At 41.7% G+C, this 27,805-nt stretch overlaps 1 protein-coding gene across 1 annotated transcript; it reads left to right on the forward strand.

Annotated features, from left to right (window-relative positions):
• nck2a (NCK adaptor protein 2a) lies at positions 1-27,805 on the forward strand. Its single transcript, XM_020100736.2, has 4 exons — positions 1-252; positions 18,491-18,732; positions 24,006-24,772; positions 25,876-27,805. Exons 2-4 carry the CDS (start codon positions 18,507-18,509, stop codon positions 26,068-26,070), a joined length of 1,188 nt encoding a protein of 395 aa, XP_019956295.2. The 5' UTR covers positions 1-252; positions 18,491-18,506; the 3' UTR covers positions 26,071-27,805.

Consider the following 27,805-nt stretch of genomic DNA (forward strand, 5'->3'; position numbering starts at 1 on the left):
CAGGAAGTGCTGCGCTCCTCGTGTCCACCTTGTTGGCAGTGATTGAGGTGGAGGCTGCGACAGAAAAACAATCGAGCACAGGTCGAGTCCACGTTCAGCTCCTGATTCCACAGAAAACAAACACGCACCAAACCGGAGCACGTGTGGATTTAAACGTCATTTGCGTGGCCTCACTTGCGCACAGTTCGCACGCGGCTTTCCCTTTCCGCGTGTTGTGCGTGTCGCGGGTTTCTCTCTGGAGTGAACACTAAGGTAAGACCGCAGCGTCAACTGTGTTAAGTTGGAGCGCTGGTTTTCGGCGTCTGTTTTTGTTCAAAGTGTGATTTACGCATCGTAACGTCTCCGCTAACATCGGGGAAAGTTGCGACAGGGATCGCGTGTCACTCGTGTCACTTTGTGGACGTGACGCTGCCTCTTTGTCCGCTCAGATGTGGTTTGATAACTAAAGACACTGCGCCCGGTTTACGTTGTGTTCCAGATCCGCGGGATTAAAATACCAAATCTGCGTGGTTTCATTTCTAATTCTCCAAAGTGAAACACGCAGTTTTAATGTGTGCACTCCTCCGTTTTCCAACATTTCCCCAGCAGCTCTTGTTAAAGGCCTGTGAGCTCAGGTCTGAGTCTGATTTCTATCGCATCTCCTCTGTTATCTGGAGTTTTCTCGCCTCTGCGCATTTGTTTTATGAATCATTTTTGCTCGTGTTGTCAGTGATAGAGTGAATGTCCTACGCCAAAGCTCCTGTTTTGAACGCGACAGCTCTCACAATGAACCACATTTGGCCAAAACACCACAGATTGGCGACTGGTGCCACATGCAGCAGAGGTTGTCAGTGTTCCTAGTGGCTGCTCGTGGTAACAGCACCGTGTATTCCTCTTATCACTGATGCATTGGTTTGTCTTGCTTGTCTGATGTTGTGTTACACGGGTTGTCCTTAAAATCAGGATGTTTATTTGCTCAAGAACAGAGTGGAAATTGTGTTTTTTTGGCTTTAAAGCAACACTATGTAACATTATAGCGCCTTTTGCAGACACACGTTTGTTCAACTGCTTGTGCAACTCTGGCTGCAAATGCACATGATGGCAGCGCTTGATCCGGGACGTATTGGCTTCATTTCTGGATAGTGGGAGGAAGGGGAGACATGTTGTCTATCTTTGTGTAAAGTTTATGGGCTGAGCGATGTGGTTTTCATGTAGGGGATAAACAATCTCTTCCCTGGAGCTCTGACTGCCTCATCCCACTCCAAACTCATTTTTTTAAAGTTTGCACACTAATATAACTGTTTTTTGAATGACTTTGACTGTGTTTCCCACATGAGGTCCCACTCACCAAACACACATAGAGCAACAACAGACGATCAGGTTAAGAAGTGTGAATGAAAGTGGAAACATTCTCCCTATACCAACTCGGTGTACCATCAAACAAAAAGAAGTAAAAAGGTTGTGTTACTTGGATCTCCCTTTACTGATCGAGGTTACTTGAAGGCACACTTCCGTGGCACACCTATGCTGCAGTCACACCCTCTGTTAAGAGAACCATGGTAACACAGTGTAGGACAAGGTTCGCTCAGCATGACAGGTATGTGGGAGGCATGTGCACTAAGAGACTGCCGGGCCTGTATTTCAGAAACTTTTTTATCTTACATCAACAGAATCTCTGGAGGTCAGTGCATGTCTGAAAGCAGCTATAGAAAAATAGTCATGAGGAGACTGTTGGTAGTGAAGTCCAAATAAAAGCAGGATCCCAGACTCTTTCACACATTGAGACACACAGCGTAATGATTAACTGATGTGGGATTGGTTCTCGCTATTGTCTGATAACCTCAAGATGATCTTGGATTTTGCAATAGAAAGAATGACCGCTTTTATGAAGACACGATACCTCACTGATGGTCTAGTGGGGATGACAACTTACAATATTTATTATCGTTAAAGTACGAACTTGAGGCATTTTTGATAACTTAAAGACTCGCAGCTTCGGCCGACGATTACGTTTTGTTCTGGGACCCGTCAGATTCTGTCACCTGTTATGAAACAAGTTTGGATTGTGCATGAAAAAACACCCACAGTCACTTAAAATTGATATTCACTAACAAATAACAAAAATCCCACCAGCCTCAGCTGTACTTTGCGTGTATGTTACCATGTCAACATGCTAAGATGGGGGCTGTGGCAAACATCGTATTTAACATCATTGCTATTGTGAGCATGTTTGCTTGTAAGTAAGTAAAGCCCGACAGAGCTGGTTGTATGACTGCAGACTCTTAGTTTCTAAGTTTCTATTTTAAAACATCTTTCTCTTTTGTCTGTAATTTTACACCTTCATCCTTTGTTTTCTTCCTCTTATCAGTACTTCAGGGATCAGTTGTCAGTCTCAAGCTTTTCCTTCTTTCAGTTTGCCTGCTCTCTCCTCTGTTTTTACCTCTATCATCACATCACTTCTCTGCCACCCGGCTTGAGTGTTCCCATGTCATGGCCAACAACTGAACTAACTGTCTGTTGGCCTCAGTGTCCCTGTGTCACCACTGGGCACTGGGCCTAATCCCTCTCTGGGACGCTGAGGGGAAGACCAGGAAGGGAAGGGGTGAGAGTGAGGGAGGGAGTGAGGGAGGGAACTGCGAGCAAGTAGAGCTGGTTACAGCACATTGTTACAGTATCTGAGCATTACACTCAGTATGTCAACAAAGCCACAGCCAGGGCTGTGATGGTTTGGATTTTTTCTCACTTCAGTGATAAAGCAACATATTATTCCCCTCTTATGTTTTATTTTGAAAACCGAATGCAGCTGCTTGTTTATTTTCATTCTAAATCCAAGTCATTAAAGTCATGTATTGTTTGTGATCTGGGACGCTTCATGTCTGAATACAGGCACGCTTCACAAATTTACCATCAAAGCCCTATAGCCACAGATGGTGCGTGATGTTGTCAAGGCCTGAGATGGCATGAGAGGCGATTACTGACAGAGCAGAGTCCCAGAGTTCGAAATATGTTGGAGTAAAAGCTATATTCATTTAAAAAGATACAGCCAATTGTGAATTTTCCTCTCTATTACCGGCCATTGTTTCCTAATTCATGGAATTAGATTTCTGTCAGCCTTCCTGAGGTTTCCAGGTACTTGGCTGTAGAGATTGTAAATTTGATTCCTCCTCCTTCCACAGGCAAACAGGACCATAAATTTATAAACAGGCTGAAAACTGCTCATTAAATTGTAATCAAGGATGTGCAGCTCCCCCACACTGTCTTCTAGTGTGTATGTGGTTCATGTTACGTAGCGGAAAATTGGTACTTTGGACCATTAACAGAGACGGAGGGAGCTTGAAACCAAACACTTCTCAGCAGAAGAGTGTAAAAGAAGTGCATAATTCCAGGATCTTAGGTGCCTCTGCACACACACACACACACACACACACACAGAAATTAAGTATTTGACCTGAAACCATTCTGCATAATCAAAGAAAATCAGTAAACCAGAAATTAGATTTTAAATGCAATGCCCCAGCTTCTCAATCACGACCATTGCCAATATGTATGAATTTTGTATGAAATATGACAAACAAATCATTTATCATTTAATCAATAAAGTACACTGGATACAATTGCTTTTTCTTATACTGCAGCGATTAACTTGTAACCACAACAATGTAAATGATAATGTGGATTGGTGATGATTGGCCACAGGCTTTATTTGATAAGGTCAGTGTGCATTAGCATTGGTGCATCCCCACAAAATAATAATTACTTTGAATTGTCAAAAATAATAGTGATAAAAGAAGAATAGGTTAATGTAAAACATGCAGTCTCTAAATGTAGAAACCTGAAACTTGTGGAATAGAGAGGGCTGCAGCTTGTACATCATCAGATGCTGTGACTCATGAAAAGAGTTGAGCTGTTGGTGAGTTTGTTCCATCATGTTGTTTTCTGCGGAGGGTTTGACAGGCCCTTCATGCTCTAATTGATTTAATTAAGTGGACGTTTTCCCCCTTTGGCTTTACTGATGCACAAAATGTCAGTATGTACACAAACATTGAATTATCTCGCCTGGAGCAGAAGAGCTGTGCTTATCTGTATTCCACAGAATGATCCACGTTCCAAATTCCCTGCAAGCTTTACGCATCTGCGAGTACGCAAGGGTCCACTAAGGTCTGCGTGACGTAAATTTAGTCATCGAGGGGTGTGTGTGTGCGAGAGTCTTTTTTGCGGAACCATCAATTTGTTGTACCTGCGTGGACACTTGTATTAACTATGTAGGAGCTGAAAACCAAAAACTGAATTTGAAGAGAGGTTGTGTGAGGGTGTTTGACGCTATCCTCACCTCGACAATTCAAAGAATAAGAGATAACAGGGGACCAAGGAGCTCTTCTTCTTTCATGCATGTTGCTTTTGATTTGTAGTGCGCATGCTCAGAATATATTGACGGCCATCTCCTGTACATGAAAGGAACGTGTCCTCCAACTGGAGTATAATGCAAACAACCACACGTCCCTGGCGTCTGCAGCTGTCAGTGAATGTGTCCGCTATGAAGTACAACTGAGGCTTAAGACCATCACAGCCCACATTACATCAATGCCTGAGGTCCAGCCTCATAACAATCACTACCAATTCCTGCGGATGCTCCACAAGGCACCACAGCTCTGATGATTTGCATTTGTTAAGTGTTTTCTCTTTAGAGCGAATGACTGAATCGTTCAACATACTGCTCACTTTCTGTGATGAACACATATGCTGGTTTCACTTGATTCCTATGAAAACCTTAAACTCTAAATTACTCTTTTGTCTTAGATCTTAAGAAAACCCAGCAAAGTAATTCATTATTTTTCTTTTCCCTCCACAATGGCCAGTTACCTTTGCACTGAGGAGTAATGTTGGCCAGCTTGCACACAAACACATTCTTTCAGTGTGCATGCCTTATCCAGTAGAATTTGGAAGTCCAGGGACTGAATTGAAATTGTTGCATTTTCGGGATTTTGACAATCCCTGAAGACGATTTTTTTTTCCTGTTGTTTCTTTACGTTTGAATAAGTGATTGCGATTTACTTCAGTTGTATTGGATTTGTCTGCAACACTGTTTACTCCTGAAACTCCCAAAGTGTTTTGTGGACTCAAACACTTAACCCACTCCTCCATTGGAATAGTGGCGAGTGGATAATGACTGAATTTTTGGGTGAACTATCCCTTTAACCTTGAGGAGAAAATTAAAAATGCATTTTCTATAAAAATGTTGACAATAAAAATTGAGAAATATCTGTGGTTAAGAGAAATTCTTCACAACACCCACAGAAAACAAACTAACAGCTTCTCAAGGCTTATTAATTGACTGTGTTTGCTAGGACATGCATTATGGGAGGGATATCACGCATGGAATTTAACTCTAGTGAAAACCTGCCACCAGCTCCGCTGCTTCCATGATGCAGGAGATGAACAATGTTGACAGAATTACACAACGTGCAAGACAAGACGCAACAGAGAACAGCTACTGGCTACATATCTGAAACAGAGAGATGACATGTGAACTGCCAGGCTTTCTGACATCTATCACCCGTTTCTCAGCTTCTCTGATGTGATTCTGCTCCACGAGCATGGCTAACTGTGTAAGGCTGCAGTCAGACTGACATAAGCCCTTCATCAAAAACAAAACTGTTTATCTTGTGATCGTTGTGATGATCATTATCATCATTTATTACTGTACTGTAAATGGAATTGTGCAGCATTTTATACCCCCTTCAAAATGACAGAAAATCCTGTTTACACTGGGAATGCTGTATCTTTATTCTGCCTCGCTGCACTGTATATAAGTTACAAACACAGAAAAAAGGGGCATTGTTGTTCCAGTGTTATTCTGGCAGCGTAGGTAGTGACAGAGCCAGATCAATATCGGTGTAAAGGGGACCGTTGGTACACCGGGGATAGACGATAGTGTTGTGTTACACACCAAGTCTCTGATTGTGGAACTCCAGCGTGCTAATCTCAAATCACACACCGGGGCAACATTGTGTTGGCTTGTTTAGTTCAGTGTAAACAAGCAAAATGATAGCACAGTGAGGGGGTACTCAGATTTGTGTTAACGTAGGGATGTTTTCCGTCTGAACACTCCGCTGCATTGTATTGTCCTCAATCTGCAGCTGTGATTCATCCACAAAGTCCTCAGCTGATTGTCTTGTTGTAAAATATTGATGAGACTGTCAAGTGACATGATCCATGAAAATTAACAGCCTTTTTTTTTTCTCTTTACAATTTGCATGAATTGTATCTTTTGCTGATTTTGCTGCTATTAAATATCTGTTTGTAGTCCCTGTAAATAGTCTTGATATTATTTTAAATCTTAAATGTCCTTTCCTGAGTTTTTATCTCACAACTAAATCTGGCAGCAGAAATCATATGAAAGAACTACTGTAACTGTTCATATAGACATTTGACAAGCCTCTGTGAAGTTCAGTCAAAATCAGTGGCACCAACCATCTGGACAAGTGAGTGGCTAATCATCGATGATAATTCACAGCTCATGAATTTTGCATGAGGACAGATTAATGGTTGGAAAACCGCAGATCAAGTTTGATATTTCTGATCTAAATGTTTTAAGGAAAATCAAGTGAAATAAGCAGCTCATGTAATTTTTATGATGTAGGCTGTAAGGACGTCATTTCTTCAGCTAATTTGTCCTGAAACCTACTGCTGTTGCGTGCATTGGAGTTGAGTTAGTAACTGAATGGAGCAACATGATAGGCCCCCTTCTAATCCATTTGCACCCTGTCTCTCTCGCGCTCTCATTCTCTCTCACACACACACACACACACACGCACACACATGCACACACATGACTTCAGCCAGAGGAAATCCTGCGTTATTTATGAGATGTATAGCTCTGAGTGCCACAGGACCCTCCTGAGAATTCAAGGCTGCACACATACACAATATTTGGCCTGTGGAGTCTTTATTTCCTGCTCTCTCGCACACAGTCATATACATTGCTGCAAGACATCTGTTTACTCTCTCTGCTGTTTTCCCCCGGCAGAGCCACAGTTGTTTTATTGTGACCTCCCTCTTCCTCAGCAGTGTGTGGCAAACGCTTGCTGAATGTGGTGCTTCACTGTTTCATGTGGCAGAAAAGCAATCCTGTGATGAGGTAACACCAAACTACGTGCAGCATTGAAGTGTATCCTAAAATGTCAACCTTTGATCCTATGATGCAGAAAATGATAATCAGTAGAGGGGAATTCCAGATGTGAGAATATTTTAACTGATTAAGTGCAACCTCTTTTGGCCCAAATCAAAGTTTTTCATGTCTTGAGAATGGTTTCTTCTGTCCACCACAGGGAACATTTGGTTTGGGTTTTACATGCCTTGTGTGAAAAAAGCTGAGCTGAAAGGGAAAGATTTTCATATACCAGTTGGTCTAGGTACAGACTCTAATCTTTTTCTCTCCTTTTGGTAGTAGCCAAAAAAATTAGCAGCAGAAAGTTTTCTCCATTGGGTTGCTGCAGCCTTAGAGATTCCTAAGATCAGAAGAGGCCAGTTTGGTAAGCCCAGTTGGGAGGAGACCCAGGGTAGACACAGAACTCGCTGAAGGGACTACATATCCCATCTGGCCTGGGAACGCCTCAGGATCCCCTGGAGGAGCTTGAAAAGCGAGGCTGGGGAAAGGACATCCTGCTCAGCCTGCTGCCAGCGTGACCTGATCTCGGATAAACAGAAGAGGATGGACGGATGGACGGATGGACTAAATTAATAACTTATAGCTTAAACTAGAGCTTGACCGGTTGGGGCCATTGTCGATGTTGATATTAGGAAATAAAGACAGATTTTTTTGCTTTGTACCTAACCAGGTTATCCATTTCTTGTTCCTTGACACATTTCTGTCTCTTAGATTATCAAGTGACCAAACTTGTACTAATTAAAACTTTGCTCAGTTAATTAGCATAATTGTTACGTTAATTAGCATAAGAATCAGCTGTTCCTTTCTTTGGGTAGATGTTTCCTGTTCTCATTCCCATAAAATGTCTCTTCTGGCAGAATGTCATTACAAGGTCAGTGTCTTCTCCAGAGACAAAGCCACTTCTGATACTGTGAGTAAGTGCAAACAGAAAGCGATTTCATGCAGTGCCTTTGTTAGCTTAGGTTGAAACTTGGCTCCCAGCTGGGATGTTTGTCATCCATGAATTCAAGAAAAAGGATGTAGGATTTACTTATCCTTTCCATTTTCAACTGTTCTGGTCCCCCAACGGCTCTGACGTCAACATGAGGTTATATAACACAGACAAACAAACGTGCACAAAAGACAAGCAACGTACCCGTAACGACTCTCTGCTCGGGCTCCTTAGAGAGAGTTCCCATGTGTCTTGGAAAACCTGGATAAATTTAGAATGTTTCTTCAGTTACTCGTGGAAAATAAATAACAGGAACAAATGTTCCAGAAAATGTTTTTATCTTCCTTGGAAGTATTTTGAATAATTTTTTTGCCTTTTTTCATCTCTCTCTTTCTGTGCCACTGGGAATTATAACAAGTTCATGTAAATTTCTTCCTTTGGGCTACTGATTTTTCTTTGAATTTCATTTACTCATTTGCAGTCTTTTGGGACGATATTATGGTGTTACTGTGGACACATATCTAGGGCAGCTTTTGAGCAAGCTCCTTAGAGGTGTGAGGAAAAAACTGAACTTAAAAAAAGGAAGTGGAATTAATAGCATTTCTGTTGTCCAGATAAGAAAATGCAACTATAACAATGCATATGTGCATTGTTATCACCTTTTGTTAGGAAATGATATACCCGATACCGTTTAAGGTGCTCAACAGGTCTTCCTTTTGTTGCACCAGTCTTTCTGCATTGGTTTTGCTGCATGTGCCCTCTCATGGGAGCCTCAAGGTAGCATCTGATCAAAGAGAATAATTCAGGTCCATAGCCAAGAGAGGAGCTGAGAGAAAGAACGATGGAGCAGAAGGTACAAAAAGAGAAGGCAAAGCTCAAGCCGGTATAGAGTCAACAATGGTTTGTGTTATACTGGGAAGAAGAGTGTTTCAGAGGCCTGTTCCTGTGTTTTCACATGAGCCAACCTAATTTTTACAACATATTCTTACACAAGTTGTTCTCATTGTGGGGAGTGACAGTGTGAACTAACCAACCTCTTAATGGACTCTAAATAACTTTCCTTATTTATTCATTTTACAACAGCCCCCCAGTTGTTTAAAGTTGAATAAGGAGTATTCTGATGAATCCAGCAAGAAACTATTGTTTTTCTTAAATTTCCTGTAAGGAGGTGTCATCTTGATGAGATGAAGTGAATTGATTTGACTTGTCTTGTCTTTCTCTGTTACATAGTGTGTGAATGCTGCCTACCTTTGTACAATTGCTTCTATAGATGAGACATTTATAGTTAGGGCTGTTAGCTTCTCAACCATTTCTGTCTTGCAGCAAACACAATTGTGTCAAGTGCTCTTTGCTAGTTTCAGACCTACACAGGTGTCATTTTCCTATCCCAGTGCCCACATGCTTATATGGCAAAAGCAATTTGGCCATCTGAGTCCCCATAAAACTGGTGACACCTTCTGAGTTTGACCAGTTGTGGAGAACTCAAGTCTTCGTCAATGGACTTCTTGTCTGAATTATTAATTAATTAATTATCAACATCAAATTGTATGTATTTCTAAATGAATGTGTATACATATTAGCAAGACATCAATCTTACATCATCTTACATCCCTACTACCGAGCTCTGGACTCGATATAGTCAAAATCTGGACTTGATTTTCACTGTCAAGTGTAAGAAAAGCTGAATAACACAGCTTGTTTGGCTCAGGACATTTTGTCTATTTGATTCCACAAGCTGCTCAATTCCAACAAAGTAAAATCTACAAGCCAATAATCCACTGCAGTGTGGAAATGTTTCTCACCTCCAGTCTCATTGTCTCAATGTGGCACAGTTCATCGCTTGTTCTCTGCAGCACTATATTTTATTTTGACACCACAACCGGCACATACAGCTTATTTGTTGAAAGAGAAAACTTGCCGACTACTTCTGAAAATGTAGTTTATCCTCAAACGAACATTTTTCCACATGGGTGTTTTTTGTTATGCTTGTTTTTATCCACACAAGACAAAAAATAACCTGCTTATCATAAATGTCTCTGTCCCCATCACCATCTATAATGTGTATTTATACAGCTGAATTTATTGATTTTGTTTTCAGACAAATGACTGAATACTATCTTGCTAAAGAGACAGTATTTCCTCTGTTTTGATGTGTCAATCAAATCCTCATTTTGTGATGACAGAGAACTGAGCTGACGTAATCAACAGAGATGCAGTAAAACAGGAAACAAACAACACCTGGTCCAATCTGTTTGTTTCTGAAGCTTTTAGGGTCTTCGGGCCTTTTTCATATACAACCAGCTGTTTTCATGTGATTAAAATCCTTTGATTAAGTCCTCAAACTAAACCATCTGAGTTGAAACAAAGCAGATTCACTTAATGAGAACGGCTGCATATGTGGAAGAAAGCTTTGAAAAACAACTCGCAAGAATGACCTAATGTTGACAACTTTACCGAGGTCAAGAATGAACCCTCTAGCTCAACATGCACACAGAATAATTACATGTTTAAAGGTCTGATCCCTCGAAAGGACAGGCATTTGTCTCCCTAATATTCCAACCAAACTAAACGTATAATTTCTTTCTGAAGCTCCGCTCTCCCAATCGCACACGATCACACCTAGCTTTGCTAACTTAAAAAATCTCAGTTTTTAGGCATCAAAAACAAAGAAAAGGCCTCGGAGACACCTTTAGTTGAGGATTTAAAGAAATATATTTTTATTTACAGTTCATTTTGAAAACAATACAATAGCTTTTAGCCACTGCTACGTCTTTGTTGTTTGACCTGGGAGTGACTCATTATCTATACTCATCCACACTAGTACTCACTCCCTCACTCCCTCCCTCTCTCCCTCTCTGTGTGTGGAAAACACAAACACACCATCACCTCAGGTTTTTCTGTCTCCTCCAGTCGAAGGAAAACGAGCAGCGTTGTACATCAAAGCTGTGTTCACTACATTTGCCCTGCTGTGCTTTACAGCGCTTGCCTTTTGTTGTTCTGCCAGGGGACATGGATACCAGACTGTCACATACAGAGTTAAAAATAGAACCAGCATTTTCCTTCTTACTTTTCCAATAAGAGCTGCGAAAAAGGATTAAGAAAATATGGTAGGAAAACTATGCTAATAGGTAACGGCTTGCTGCAGAGAGAGGTTGTGCACAGAGGGTTGAATTATGAAACTTACAGAGAACTCAGCTTCTCATCGAGTGCGTAGAATGCTGGGAGATGTGCAAAGTGAATAAAAATTGCAGTCGTGGAAGGAGGTAAATTGGGCACGAAGGAGAAGAGAAAACAAGTAACATAAGTTTCAAGTCAGTTATTTATGGATTCAGATACAGCCAAAGCCTTCTGTCAATACTCAGCATTCATTTTGTCAGTATTTTTTCACTTCATCTGAACATTTATTAATATGGACAAAACACACCAAACAAAGCAGTTCGACTGGATGGAGGGGGGGGGCGTGTCGCAAATAGTTAAAGTGAGAAAGTTGTAGGACATCAGGAAAGAGTCGGTTAAATTGGACCTGCGCCATTTACAACACTTCTGCCTTTTTGTAAGAGCCACATTATCGCAACCTCCACTATCGCTATGATCGTTGTTGTCAGAAACTCTTGACTCTGAGCAGCCCTTTAGTGGAAGTACTGATTCACAACCCTGGCAACGTAAAGGACGCATGGATGTGGGCAGTGAATTTTACTTTGTTTGAAATAGACGAATGACCTTACGCATGTAAAAAATAAATGAGCCTAAAGAACATTGAAATTAACACAATGCACTGTCCTGTATCTTCATTAAGCAAATAGTAATTAAAGCAGAACTCAGTAATGTGCTCTCTAACAAATAAGGCACTGGAGTTTGATGCTTCGGTTGATAAAACATCAACACTGACCATCTGTCTGCACAGGTAATGTGTGAAGCAGGGATTAAATAACAAGGATGCTGCACAATTATTCCCCACAGTAGTGCCATCATCTTCTGTTGTCAAAACACAGTGTTCAAAGCATATCATAAGTAATTTTAACATTCAACATATAGAAAATGCTGGGAGCAACTTTTTAAAAATTATATTAGTATCATACATAGGAGATCAACACTTTCTTTCTGTTTCTAGTCTGTCTTTCCCTTCTCTCTTTGAATTCATGGGGGGAAATAATACCTTTAGGTGCAGAGTTTACATTCACCTTTGTTTGGACTGAAGGTTCCTTTGTTAAGAATGACTGAAAATTGATGAGCGGGGGGATAAATTCAGATTCTTTGGACAACGCCCCTGTCACTGTGAATGGGACCACCCACCGACTGTTGTCATGGAGACTCCCTCAACAATGTGGACTCTTCTCCAAAGAGGAGGCTGAAGTAATGACAGATAACGATAGTGACGTGAAAAACTGCTTATAAAGAGAGGGTTCAGGGGGGAAGGATGAACCAGTTAAAGAAAGACGGGGATTACACATTTCTGTCATCAATCATAAATGATAAAAAAACAAACAGCAATTGATGGATTAAAAAAACAAAAACCTCAAGGCAAACCATTTACTCATCTTCTTTAGGCCTTGATCCAGTACACCTCGGAGCTCGCCCCTTGGAATGACGTCACACCCAAAGAACCCGAGTTGATAGCGCGCCAATTGCACAGGAACAATGTTTATGTTAGCCAGATAGCCTATGTTAGCAAAAATGGTTCCTAATAACGTATTACGCAACATTTTCTACATACTAACACCGCAGTAATATGTCCACAGACAGTAATTGGACATTACTATGTGTACGACAAATTCAATGACACAATTGCTAATAAACAGTCAAAACTAAAGCTTTCACAACTGTTGGTACACGATGCAGCCTTCTTGCATTTCGAAGTCGGGTGTTGTGAGGTTCATCAACCTTCCAAATCGAATTTCTGACTTGAGAGGGCGTCCCAGTTGCAACTTCCGACTCCGGGGTCTGTGATCCAGAATTCTGAAGTATAATGGAACCCTGCATTAGAACAATTCAGCCTGTGAACAAAGATGGATTATGTCCCCTGTGTCTCTGGAGGCATCCACTTTAACTTTTGGAAAATAACCCTGATGATGTCATCATTGTTATCTTGAGGTTTATTTGAGTCTCCAGATATTTGGAATTACAGGGTCGGATGTTTATGAGGTTTCTAGCTGCTAGAAGTCAGGGTACTGTCTGATTTAGTTTTAATCTCTAGTCTTCCAGCTTAATGGAAATGGAATATTACTCGCCAGAGTGATTCTTTAAAACCTCAAACCCAAAACATCATTTATTTGCCATTATACTGTATTTGGACACTTAGGTTAAAAGTTATTATGTCAGTGTGCTGGTCAGACTGAATTCGTCATCGTGAAACAACTGACTTTCCTGAAGGGATTTTATTGCTGTACTTGGTCATGTTTGCTCTCTGGAATAGAGTTTGAATTCTCTTCTGTGTTCAAACGCACAGGCACATGGTGTGTGGTGATATCACCATCTTCATAAGTAAAGGAGAAACTCCGGAACACGTCCTGACCTAATTTTCGGAAAAATGTCCGAAGTTCATGTCTGAAAACAGTTTAAGTATGTATACTTGTTTGAGTTATAAAATATTACCTGTTTACATTGTGGGCGATGTGGCTGAAACATTGTTAGCATTGACTCCATTGACTGACTCTGCTGTGGTGTGTTTCTTTGTTAGAGAACATTGAGCCTTTTAAAACTTACAGAAGCTTGTGCACAGTGGCCGTAACACTTAGTCTGACTTCCTCGTGTTTCAGTCTTTGTCACTTCAAATGCTTCAGACACTGACAGCCAGTTGGGAGTAAAGCAGTCGTCCTTCCTGTGAGAAGTAACTACTGCAAATAGTGTGAAGTGGCTGGGGGAGGTGGAAATGTTTTCCTATTGGCTGAATCCTGCCTGTCTTTGACCTGAATGCCAAACACAGAAAGCTCTGCCAGACGTTTTCTTTTTTCTTTAAACATCCCCTCTTTTTTTTTTATAATCCTCTTTTACTTTCCTTTTCTCTTTGTGTGGTGTTGAAAGAGGCTCCAAACTTCCCCCCTCACTGAAGGGAGTTTTGAAGTGCTGGTGAAGCCCAGCTCAGCAGTCTGTCACTCATCTTTCCTCTTTTAACTCTCAGCAGAGGAATGGAGAGGTCATGAAGAGCGTGAGCTTGCAGGCTTTTCCCTTTTTAAACTCAACTCTAGGCCAAATCGGTTGGTTTTCTCTCGTGTGTTGTGTGTAGCCTCATGGGAGAAGCTGCTTTTGTTAAATCACCAGATACATTTTTAAACATTTCAAGGAAAGTGAGATAATGGCTCTGATGACATGAGTAAAATGCATCATTAAATTGTCTTTTTTAACTTTTTACTCACAGCTGATTGAAGCATAGTTTTAAAAGAGACTGTTGCATTGATTTCTATACAAGCTTGTTTAATGGATTTAATGTCGACCCACGTTTGCCGGCGTCTGAATGAGCAATGGTATTGCTGCCACGTTGACACACATGATTGCCCACAAAGGAAGATCGACTTGACTTGGAGTGGCATTCCCATCAGTCTGCCTAATGAGCTAGGTTGTCAAGGAGATGGAGAAATTGATATCGTAGATGAGTGGAGGCACAGTATCATGCTATGATGGGAGAAAAGACATTATTCTGCCAATTTACATGGAGCCACAAGGGAAAAGATACATCACTAAACTAGGAATGGTTAAAGGTATTTTTTCATGTGTTTTTTCCGCCTAAAGTGTTTTATTGGTTTGAAAGGCATCTGGTGCATTTGGCTGTTTGGTTCAGGTAAGCATTAACTCTGAAATGTTTGGAATATTGGGTGTGGACATTTCCTGGATTAAGCCTTTAACATATTAAGAACAAAACGACCAACAGTCTCAATGCCCACTCACAACTGTAAAATAACTGAAAAAAAGAAAAACCAGCATGAACATAAACATCCGAACTACAAGGCACCAACATGATTGTTTTTACTCGCTTCAGACCAACTGAATCACACTACAGGTGTAAGAGTGACCTTGAGCCTGGAGGCCTGTATGACAGCAAGAATCACTGCTGTGCAGAGGAGGAAAATGAAACGGGAGGGAATCCCAAAAACAGGGTCAGATTAATTCCACTGAGCACTTCTGAGCTGCTTTATATTTCAATATCTCAAATGCCATGGTGCATATTCCCATCAGGCTTCACCAGATTTTCTCATCCACTCATCCGCACCAGGAGGAATAAATGTAATAAAATGAAAAGAGGTAGCCCGGTCTAATCCAGCAGCTGTAGCCTGAGGCGGGTAGAGACTACCACATACCTCCTGTCTCCAGGAAGCGTTGACGTCACCATTCCTCATCTTGTCATAAATCTGCCCTTCCATTTCTATCGCCTGCACTCCCCAGAGAGTCACAGCTGCTGAGCCTCTGTCCCTCCCTGAATGTCAGACTGACCCCTCCATCTTCTCCCTCCTGCTGCCTCTGTCATGTCTCTGAGCGACTTCACTTACAGGGAACTTGACATAATTTCCCCTGGTGTTGCGCAAGTCTCCTCTACCTCTGCTGTCCCTGTCCCGGCCTGTGAAGAAATCCAGTTTGACGACTTTGGTGACGGCAAGCAGGGGCCCATTCACAAGCGCGATGCTTTTCTGCAGTAACTGTTGAACATGAATTTTCTACGTATGGTGGTGATAGGAAGTTGGTAAGAGGCACAGTCCTGCCTGTGGTTGTGAAAGTAAATGTAAGAATGTGGTCAGTAAAGTCTGTTCTGTTGTTGTGGTCTTACTGAAGAATTAAATGTCTTCAGCTGAAAAACATCCAGAGTGTTCCCATTTGTTTTTCATGAAATAAAGCCGACACGCTGAAGATATCAGAATCTTTTCTTATATTTGTGCAACTGCACTTAAACATAAAAATCATTTTGATGGTATATGAACTTGTAATGGGGAGAATGTCTGTCAGGATTGCCCCATGTAACTCTGGTATACTGCGCTGGAACATTATGGCATATATCACACCCACAACAGGAGGCGGAGCTAGCAGCTAGCTGTACACGAGCTTGCCATTCTCAGTGTGGACATCATGGCAGAGCCGACAAAGAAGCCAAAGAGGACATTGTTGGAGGAAACAATGAAGAGACATTGGTTGAATAAGAAATTGTGAATATCGGAGCATATTTCACTCATTGGTGAGAGCTAAAAGAAGCCTAAGGATGCAGGACAGATGCCGTGGTGGTGTTGTTGTTTGACAAGAGATTCATAACCAAACATGAGCAATATTACAGCGTAACTAAAACGCTGTCATTCTTCTCTCAGTCCTGTTAGTTTTCATCTCAATTATCACAGCAAATGAAAGGAACATATTTGAAAAAAAGTTGCTACCTTGTCAATCGTCATGGTTTCTTTGGCATCTGAGGTTGCTTTTCTTCTTTTCCGAATTTACGTCAGTGAATTACACATCCCACCTGCAGGGGGAGCCTGAGTATAGCCCAAAACAAATCTTGCGTTTTGTCATTTAAAATCAAAGAATAAAACCTAAACGACTATATGAGTAAGGGAATTTTACATTCGTCTTAAATCTGAGCTGTGGAAACATTTCTGTGCACAAATACCTAAGATGCATGACTATGACTACACTCACCCACACACAGTTATAAGTGCTATTTTTCCAGTTCACTGAGTTTGACTCAGCAGGGGTTTTATTTGGAAACATTACATGTAATGTATAAGGACCTGTCACCATTATTGAACAGCTCTATAATAAGTGTAACTGTGATATGGAGGATCTCTAAAATGTCAGGTTTGGCTCCTGAGGGGCGTCGCTGCTGTCCCACGATACCCCTGATAGACGTGCATGAGATCAGAGGCCATATAGACAGATTATTCTTGACTGAATGATCGGCAACACAAAAACTATACACCGACAATTCATCCAATATCTGTGAACCCACCCTTATCTTCCTGAAAGCCTGTATTTGTTTATCTGCACTAATTTTTTCTTCTTTCACTTATTCCACTGATCTGGTTTCCAGCTGCAGACTGTGAACTTGGGAGTCGGCTAAATTTAAACTGGATTGCTCGCATGGTTCTCATACTGTGAGACGGCTTCTATCACAGAAGAGGTTTTTCAGGAACAGGAATAAACTAAATCACAACAAACTTCCCCCAAATCTCTTCATGCATTTTCCCAGAATAGTTTTCCATTTGGCCTCCTCCTGAACAGATACATGTTATTTCTCAGAAGTTGAGGAGAACCCAGCCAACCCACGTCAAATCAACTCACCTAAGGCCGGGTGAAATAGAGCATGCAATTGCTCATTGTCTGTCTCAAAAACTAATAGACAAGGCTGTGTGTGTGTGTGTGTGTGTGCGTGTGTGTGTGTCAGACAGAAAGCATGCAGAATGAGCACATAAATTGATTTTGTGTGTTTGCGCTGCTCTCTACCAAAGAACCTTTCTCAGATTTGCCTTTTTGGTGCTGAATCTTGCGTTCGTCTCTTTCCTGAAATCCTGTTTGCTTCCTCATATTTTCAGTTGTGTCCTTCAGCTGTGGTCAGCAATGTGAGATTCTGCTTTAATCTTCATACGAGGAATTATCAGCATCAGTGCCAGTCCAGGCACACTGGATATTATCACTAACCTTAAACTCATATTTAGCCCGGTTGTGTAATTTAGCCTTGTGATGATCTAGCAACCTGTCCAGGATGCATCCTATCTAATGCCCAATGTGAGCCGGGATAAGCGGTTTAAAATGTTGTGCTTGGATAGATGTGGATTATTCTGTAATGACTTGTCATTTGTCACAGTAATACTGATCCTCACACACACACACACACAAACACACACCTCAAAATTACCCTGTACTACAAAAATATTAATACAAATACATATTTAAATGTTTTGTAGTGGGTATATGTTGTAGTTTCTAATTTAATAAGGAACCAATGAACAACTTTTTACCTTGAATATTTTAAAATGTGAATTATTCAAATTGTCATTATCAACTATTGCTATCTAGCGGCTGTTTGACGGTGTGGTCCCAGTTAGTTTCTCAGGACACTCTCAACAATTTTTCCTGCCTCCTGGTGAAATGTCTGAGTCAGCCCTGTGAGAATACAGTAGGAAAATGTGTATTGATGACTCAAACAAAAAGAAAAGAAAAAGAGGTGCCATACACATAGAAGATGCAGATGAAGATGACAATTTGGAAAGACGAGATTGGAGAGTGTTTGGTGATAATTTGATAGATTCAGCGATGTGCTGTAAACAATAACATGATTTATGTCCTGCCTCCTTCACGCTCTACTCAGACACCTCTCGCCCAAACACTGAGAAGATTTGCCCGTTGTGTTAAGCGTGTCTCTTGCTGCGTTGTTCACCTGTGAAAATTCAGACCCTATTGTCCTACTCCTCGGCTCACCCCACTCTTCTTCCTCTCCACAGGGGGACTCCATGAAAGATGACAGAGGAGGTGATTGTTGTAGCCAAGTGGGAGTACACGGCCCAGCAGGACCAGGAACTTGACATCCGAAAAAATGAGCGTCTCTTCCTCCTAGACGACTCAAAGACCTGGTGGCGTGTTCGTAACGCTGCCAACCAGACCGGTTATGTGCCATCAAACTACGTAGAACGCAAGAACAGCCTGAAGAAAGGCTCGCTGGTGAAGAACATCAAAGACACGCTGGGTAAGGAGGGCTGTGTCTCTTACAAGTGAAAGGTCGCCTGTGTGTTTACATTGTCAATAGATTCTTTTCAGTAAAAGTAGATAATCGCTCAACCTGTCTTTTCAGTTGTTTGAGCTCCCTGGTGGAGGTGATAAGATGTGGCCATAAACAGTTGGTGAAGTTATACTCTCACTTTGTCCTCACTGTCACTGTCACTGTGCACTCCAGGGATCCCGCAGAGTTGGCCATTACTCTCAGCTGTCTGCACAGGGTCCCCCAGTCCACAGTGATGACTCGAATATATTAGACTGGGTGTAGTCATAGTTACCAACATATGAGAGAGACTGTTGGTGCATAGAGTATATTTATAAGATTCTCATATTCTCCAAAACCAAAAACACAAAACTAGAGCCCAGCTGATATGGATTTTTGCCAAAACTGATATTGGAGAGTAAAAAATTGTCCAACACAATATGACATAATAACGTCCTATAGACCAATGCATTTATTAAAAAATGTATTTTTTCATCAAACCCGTACGACAAAGAAATACAAATTGAGGCTTGATAATTGACATATTACTCAAACTTAATCATAAATAACAAATTGGTTAAAAAATAATTCATCATTGTCTAACAAATGATCTCCTGGCAGAAATCAGGCTTTCAATCTGCATGTGAGCCAATTCATTTCTAAAATCCTTTGAATGTGGAGATGAGGGCAGAACATTGTTGGGGCTATTGAAGCTTCCTAATCACATTCTCAGAGCTGGTGTCTTTCTGCTGCCACAGAGTACAGATCCCACAGATGTAACAGCCAGAAGGCCGCCTTTATAGAGTAATGACTTAACTTGGGTTTGTTGGTGAACAGCTCTAGACAAGAATAATCTGAGAATGATGAGAATAGAAAGAGATGTAGAGAGTCGGGTCTGATATGTGGATTCCTCTCCGCTCTGTGGAAATCAACCCTCGGGGGGGAAACTGTGACTTTATGTGGGCCAGCATGGCACAGCCTGCCACTGTCACCCTCAGCAGAGCTCATTGTGTACAGAGACAACATGTATCTCCACTTCACTCCCCTTGTCCTATACAATTCCCATCACAGCCTTTTATTCCACCAGCCACGTGTTCATGAAATCATCAAGCAAATCTGAAGCAAACTTTTCAAATGTCGCAAAACATTGCACATTAGGACTGTTTCCATCGACTGGTATGAAGAAAATAGAGCGTATCTCTATGAATTTTCTTTTCAGGTCTAAAGCAAAAAAAAAATTACTAAAAACTGTTAGAGAAATATTTTATTGCATAAAAATAAGCTGTGACCCATGACCTTTGCAAAAATGTCAGATCATTAGGAGAGTCATGATTCTTTGCTGAACTCTATCTTCCTTGACTTGGAGAAAATTTCCTCATGGCATCATGAGGAAGAGAATTCACTGCTTGTTACTTCACTAGCTTTACTTTTTTTGTCATTTAAAAAACTTTTCCGGCCTGGTGTGTGTTCCCGTTCTCTGCACTTTTACAGGGAAACACTCGTATAAGCTACACTGTGATAAATAGTAGGAGACGTCGAGGTTGGAGACAAAACTGGAAACAAAACTAGTTGTTTGCCAACCACCAATAAAACCTCAGAGAACATGAAAAGAAACTATCCAAATCAAGAACTGCAGAGATGGTTTTCTTTCTTTTTCAGTGTGCGATAATTCTTTTATATTGGCCTCTTCTCAAGAAGAAAATGGTCAGTCATATGAGCTCAATATTCAATATCTCAAAAGATGTTTTTCATCTCTTTCGAAGAAGTTAGAGACCACCTCAAGTAAGTGTAGCAACATGTTTTTGTGAGTATTTTTAATTATTTTCTGTTTCTATCAATCTGTATCTGTTTTCTATTAATAATAATAAAAAGAAGACATCACAGACATCAATCAAAGTAATACAAAAACATCATAAATCAAAGACAAAATACAAAATCTAAAATCCCAGAAAGCAGATTAAGTATAACAGATAACGTGATATTTCCAATCAACCATGAAGTAAAGACAGCTAATGCTCCCCATGCTTTTCTATGATCAGTAGATTGATTAGTGGAGAAATCAGCAGTGTGTGCTGCAGAGATGGATTACCTCCCTGTGCCTGACTATGTTACATATTGACTACAACATTATGGCCTACTTCCATTTCAGTCTAAGTAGTTTGCTTCCAGCCAGGAGCTCTTCACTGTTAAAAGCCTGAGTAAATCCAATAGGCGAGAACATTTTCATGATGAGGCGATGAGCAATAGGTGAGGTCAGGGGCTAATGGAACTCACACACGCCAACAGAGGATCTGATTGGCTGAGAGTATGATTACTTCATCCTGGCTCTTTTTCCTCTCCTTTCCAGCTCTTCAGTGAGTCAACACTGTGATAATGGACTTTTGCAGATACTCTGTGATTTCTGTTATCTCTGGCTTTTCCTCCTCATTTACGGTGCTTAAATGCAGTTGTATCATTGACATTCATCCAGGCAGAATTGAATTGTAAATGGCTGCATGCTGCTTTCTGTCCCAGTTTCCCCTGCGCAGGAAATAAAAACAGTGATGGGGCAAAATAATTCAGCGATGGGTCCCACTCTATGCTGAAACTGGGGCATCGCTCGCTGCTGTAACATAATGGCAGAGCTAGATACACTGTATCTGTCCACCTCATTCTTTACATGGCAGCGTGCATGCAGGTGAATGTGAGGCTGTGTAAAGTCCTGGTCCTCGTGTGAAAAATGTTATTTGTCCCTTTATCTTGGTACAGTTTGGATGTAAAAGTTCAGCAAATAATCCAACACTCTGACAGATGCAAAACTGAAATAAATAAAAGGATGCGAATATTTCAAGATGAAAAAGAGGAGACATACACGTACAAGTCCAAGAACAACTTGGAAAAACAATGAGATTTGAGGGACTTTCGGTTATTTCCTGAGGAAGTGCAGTGTCAAATTTGGTACATTTTCAGTATTAATAAGCTTGAATAAACAGGTGAGAAGTTCTCTGAAGCAGCAGTGGCTCATGCACGACTCACGACTCATGAACAAAAGTGATGTTATCAATCACAACAAAAGTGGGTTCCTGACAACAGCAACTGATTCTTCAGGGTTCTGCGTGGTTGAGCTTCACTGAACTTTGGTTAAACAGGTAAACAGCTCTGCAGCAACGGTGGTGCAGCTTCAGGGTTCTGCAGACAGAGTCCTGCAGTGGTCTGTACTTGCTGCTTGGTCACTTTCACAGTTTCAGGTAGAAAACTGCAACCAGCATCACCACAGGCCAAATAAACAGCCAATTCAAAACAGGCAGGTTTATAACAGGCACTGCACAAGTCTTCTTTAAATACTGCTTGTACATTTTCATGCTATATATGTAGGCTTCTGGTCTTGTGCACCAACTCCTAATTTTATTCCAATTCAAGCTTTGGTTTCATTGACAAATATCTTCTCACTGGTTTTACACAGTGTTGCATTAAAACCCTATGGCCCCGGTGGAATTTAAGAAAAGAGCATCTCTGTCATTTTCCAGCTCATCTGTGATGTTCTCTATGAAATCATGGCACTCACTGACACAATGCTAATGCTCCGTTGAAGGGCCACGTTATACTTTAACATCCCTGCTCACATCTTCTCGTCTGGTGGGTGGTAGTACAGTAACTTCCACACTGCCCTCCACTGTGATCCTAGAGTGAAGCAATATGCTGCAACATGCAGTCATCGAGGCTTTCATTAAATCACTTCCCTCTGAGTCTGAGTCCTTTGGGCTCCAAAGTCTAGTCTCCTTCTCCAAGATGAAGAGCTAGGTGAACGTACGGAGTGAATGTGTGGGAGGAGAGAATAGAGCCTGTTGCTGCTGTAACCAGCAGGCCAGTCCCTTGAAGTGGAAATGAGTAAAAGAAGAAAGGTGTGTGTGTTGAAGTGTTTTTGCTTGAGAGAAGTATGAGTGTGTTGCCTTCGTGCTTCTCTCAGTTTTATTTTTCCTGAGGGGCCACCTGAAGTCGGCCCCAGGAGTCACCCTTTGTCTGTGGCTCGCAGCCAGCAGATACAGAATCCTCTCACGCATGCTGGCGGCAATCAGAAATGTGGGATACACGCCGCTATCCATAAACATGATCTGCTTGTTATTCCCATCTCATCCCTCGTCTTTGCGTTTTTGTCAGCCGTGGCCTCTGATGTGCTCGGTCTGCTGTTTGTGTGAGAAACAGCTGCCAGGGGACCCCTCGTCTTTCTTCACCGCTCTCCTTTTCTTCCTGCCAACAAGTTTCATGCTACTTGGGATGAACCCGGCAATCTTCCCCAAACAATGCGAACGTGCCGTTGAGCGGTGACATTTCTGTGGTATTTCAGTGAGCTCTGTGGCACAGACCGGTGATCAGCTGTCAGGAAACTCTTTTCAGTCATTAGCGGCACACATGAGCACATGCTGACTCCAGCCTCAACTGTCAAGTAAATGGTATAAACGTTGTCAAACGCACGGTGTATCATTATTTCAACAGGAACTTGAAAGTGAGACCTCCTCGGTTGTGTTCAGCTGAGATACTTTAGGAAGTTACGATCTCATTGAAGCCTGCAAACAAATGTTTAAAGACTTGTACTTTGAAAGTACATGAATGGAAAAGTCAAGACAGGTAAGGCAGGGGCTGACTTTGATCCACGATGTGCCTGTCATTATCAAGCCCATGGTGCTTGCTCCACTTTTCATTTCCCTGCCTACTCCACCTATTTTCACTTTTCTGATTAGTATAGCGTGTGTATGGTGTCGACTGAATACCAAGTAGATAACGAGCTTTGATTCCACTGGTTTGTGTGTAAAGGGACGTGGGGCTCCCAGTGCGATGTGTGCACCAGTGTTAATTCTATTATCGGAAGCATCGATCTGTCCTCCGCCACTGAGGTTTCTCCTGAGATATTCTGTATCCTTTACTCCGAAAGTAGTTTTCTTTGCTTCTCTGGATCCACGAGTTTAATCTGCAGCCTCAAATAGTGTCCTGCTGACCTCAACTGCCTCCTCTCCCTGTGGAGCGCAGGCCTTCCCTGCATCTTAAAACCTGCTTTCTCTCATCACAGCCCCTCTCGTTGCTGCAGCACTTGAACGTGTTTGGATTCATTCTAATGCTTATATGTGCCATAAGTAATACTTTTTATATCAATACTGGATCAAATGACTATTTGTTTTTCTCTCTGCAGTTTAATAGATGTCACATGTTGAGTGTCAACAGTTAAAACCCAGACTGAACTGATCTGTTTCCAGCCGTCACCATCTTCTCTGCTTCTTTTTCTGCAGGTTTGGGAAAAACAAAAAGGAAGACGAGCGCCCGCGATGCTTCCCCAACACCAAGCTCAGATACAGAGTACCCCTCCAATGGCAGCGGGGGTGGAGGAGGAGCTGCTGAGAGAATCTATGACCTCAACATCCCGGCCATCGTCAAGTTTGCCTACATGGCAGAGAGGGAAGACGAGCTGACCCTGGTTAAGGCATCCCGGGTCATGGTAATGGAGAAGTGCAGTGACGGCTGGTGGCGTGGCAGCCAGGGGGGCCACGTGGGCTGGTTTCCTTCCAACTACGTCCAGGAGGAGCTCGGAGGAGCTGAAGACGGAGGTGAGGGGGATTCCACGCGGGGTTACCCTGCAGGGTCTCAAGGGACTTTGATGGCCAATGGATGCGCAGGTGGTCGCGTTGCAGTGCTCCACCTCGTTCAAACGCTCTACCCCTTCAGCTCGGTGACAGAGGAGGAGCTGAACTTTGAGAAGGGAGAGGTCATGGAGGTGGTGGAGAAGCCCGAGAATGACCCAGAGTGGTGGAAGTGTAAGAACTCGCGTGGCAATCTGGGCCTGGTACCTAAAAATTATGTGATGGTGCTGGATGAGCAGCCCGGCCTGCCTTCCTCTCCGTCTAGCTCCCCACAGACCTGTGTTGTTGGGCCGGCACGTACAGGGAGGTTCGTCGGGAGGGACTGGTACTACGGCAACGTCACCAGACACCAGGCCGAGTGTATACTCAACGAAAGAGGAGAGGAGGGGGACTTCCTCATACGAGACAGCGAGTCATCTGTGAGTGTGTGGGGTGAAGTCATCTCAGGGCTGGGAGGAAAACGAAGAAGAGGATATATCAGAAATTCTAGGAGGAAGAAGAGTGGCGTTTGGAAATATATATTTATATATATATATATAGAGAGAAAATACTTTCCAATGTTTCCAATAGGATTAATTCTATTTATAACAGTAACTGGGGTGCACACGCATGCAGATTCAGAGTGACACCACTTTGCATACCACCTGTGTGTGTAGCACAAGTGTAGCTGAAACTATGAGCTCTGACTGCATTGATAAACGTAAATTACCATATGGTACAGTCACCTCCGCAGCTATACAGTGCAAAACACCATGTTTTGAGGTTTTTAACGAGAGGTGAGACATTTTGGTTCAGTATGAAACTGTGGCAGGAGAAATTTGAATCTAGCAGGCTGCCACAGTCTAGATGATTAATGGGAAACACTGAGTTTATATATGTTATGAACAGTTTTTCTGTTCATTTTATAAGAATGTAAACATTTCAAGGATTCTGGTGTTTTTGCTGTGGGACTAAACTTTAAGGTCAATGTTTAAGTTATCACATAATTATTCACACGTATACCCAGAGCAAGATTAGCCAATCAGACACAAGGATTTAACCCAGAGCTCGCTCCTCTAGAAATTCCTAAGTAGATATTATTTTCATTATTTCCATTCATCAATTAATTTTCTCTATAAATGTTTCTATCTAAATCATATTATTTTTTTGTCCCCATATAGAAATTGGTTTGCAGAAATATCAAATTTTCGGACATAGCCAAAACATACATTTAAATTGCACCTTCAGCAGCTTTGGATAATTCAATGACACAAATAGTTGCTGATTCCTTTTATGTAGCTCAGATTATAATTAATAATAATTAATCACACAGAAACAACAATCTTGTAAATGAGTTATGATGAAATAATAGAAAACTGTCTGAAATGGAAAATCAACCTGAGGAAAATGGAGCAGTGTGATGTGATAAAAATGTGGGACATGTTTAAATGTGAAAATATACTGCCACCTGCTGGCTGCACGTGTTTTAGTGTAACTCATTTATTGAACCACATCAACTACTCTCTCTTTCTTTATTTTGCAGCCCAGTGATTTCTCGGTGTCTCTGAAAGCAGCGGGTAAGAATAAGCACTTTAAGGTGCGGCTCTCAGAGGGAGTGTTCTGTATCGGCCAGCGCAGGTTCAACTCCATCGATGAACTCGTGGAGCACTACAAGAAAGCCCCCATCTTTACCAGTGAACACGGAGAGAAGCTCTACCTGGTCAAAGCGCTGCTGTGATTCCCTCACATCTACACTGGATCTCACACACACTCGTAATACTAACACCTCTCCCTAACTGTCTCAACTCAAGCCTTAGCTCTGAACCCTCCCGCTGTGTCGTCTCTACCTGATACTCAGTCTCTCCTTTTGAGTTTTATCCGTCACCTTTCCGAGGCGACAGAGGTGAAAGTCTTTCTAGCTCTGAACCCCCGAGACTGTGGCAGCGCTTCCCCAGCTGCATCCTTCATGTGCAGCTCAGTGCATAGGAATATAAATAATTCTCTGGTCTGGACGTGCGAAGATGCAGTGACCACACCTGCTGCTACCAGAACGCCTGAGGCCTTGGTTGGGGGTCGAGCTCTCCTTCTGATGTCACACATGATACATTTACTTCCACGCACATCGTAGGTTAAAACCATTATTGCTCTTAATACACACACAGAAGACGGACATTATCAGTTCAGAGAGGACTCTGAGGGACCTTGCTCCGGTGTCGTTCTGTCGTCGCTGGCCATTGTTTTATTTTGTCTCTTAAATGTTATTTTTTTCAAAACTAATTTAAACGCCTCTCTGGAGGTCTTCTCGTACAGCGACTTCACAAAGTGACCAGAATCACTCTCTTGCCTTTTTCTCCTTATTTTCACCATTCCTCTACATGACTTCTCTCCCCATTTGAACGTTACTTTGTCAACTTCCTCCCTGTTCCTATCAAATTCATTATTAGTGAAGTTATAGAAAAATCTGAATACAGTACTTCCTGTTATTCTTCTATGAGGCAGCGGCGGGGGAGCGTTAATGCAATAGGCGAGACCTCTGAATTCCTGTTTGAATGTTTATCATGTAACCGAATGTGCCACCCTGTACCCATACTACTGGCTCCAGGTCTGCACTGCACTCACCATTCATTCATTCATAGCTCTCATGCGTTATGCTGTGTCACATTGCTCTGCAGTTTGTGTCTGTAGCTCTAAGAGGATGCTCACTGAAGAATAACAATTAAAAAGAAAAACCTTTTGTTAAAACACTCGATCTGCTCCTGTGAGTGAATTGAGTCCCAAATTTTTTTTCTTTTCACCGCGTAAAGATAATTATATCTTGTGTCGACAGAGAATTTTGCAGGAAGAAAGTCACATTTATATAAAAACATTTAATATTAAGACCCTAAAATCAAATCAACTGGTAAAGGGCGACCTGAAGCTGTTTATTCTTGAGTCACAGTGTTTGAAGATAAAGGATTTTTGAGGGATCTCATTCTTTTCACAAGCTTTTCCAAAACCAACAAAACCTGCATTTTGCCATTTCAATTGTCTCAAAAATTTGTAAATCTGCTACTATGATCAATTTCAAATTGCATTTGCTGTGAGAGAATGAGACGTTGGGCAGGCGCAGCAACAGTAACTGAGTCTTTTAAATAACGGCCGTAGTTTCACTGTTGACAAACCAAATATACCGTCATCTGGGTCGTAATTAAAATAACTCTAGTCCTACCAAACATTTTCCTGTTTATTTTTGCTACTTGCATTTGTTTACCGATGGAAGTGTTGATCATGGAGTCCTCAGCTTTTATACGATATATCTGAATGTTATTGAGCATTTTTATTTAAATTCTTGTCCTCACTGTATGTATATATTCAAATTAAGAGGAGGTGCATATACGAATCACTAAGATCCAACTATGGTACTGTATCACCGACAACATGATGAGAATTGAAATACTTTTGTTCAATAAAAGATTTTTGAAGAATACTAAAAA

This window comes from Paralichthys olivaceus, chromosome 10 (assembly GCF_024713975.1).
Source record: "Paralichthys olivaceus isolate ysfri-2021 chromosome 10, ASM2471397v2, whole genome shotgun sequence".
In the NCBI taxonomy this organism is placed as follows: Eukaryota; Metazoa; Chordata; class Actinopteri; order Pleuronectiformes; family Paralichthyidae; genus Paralichthys; species Paralichthys olivaceus.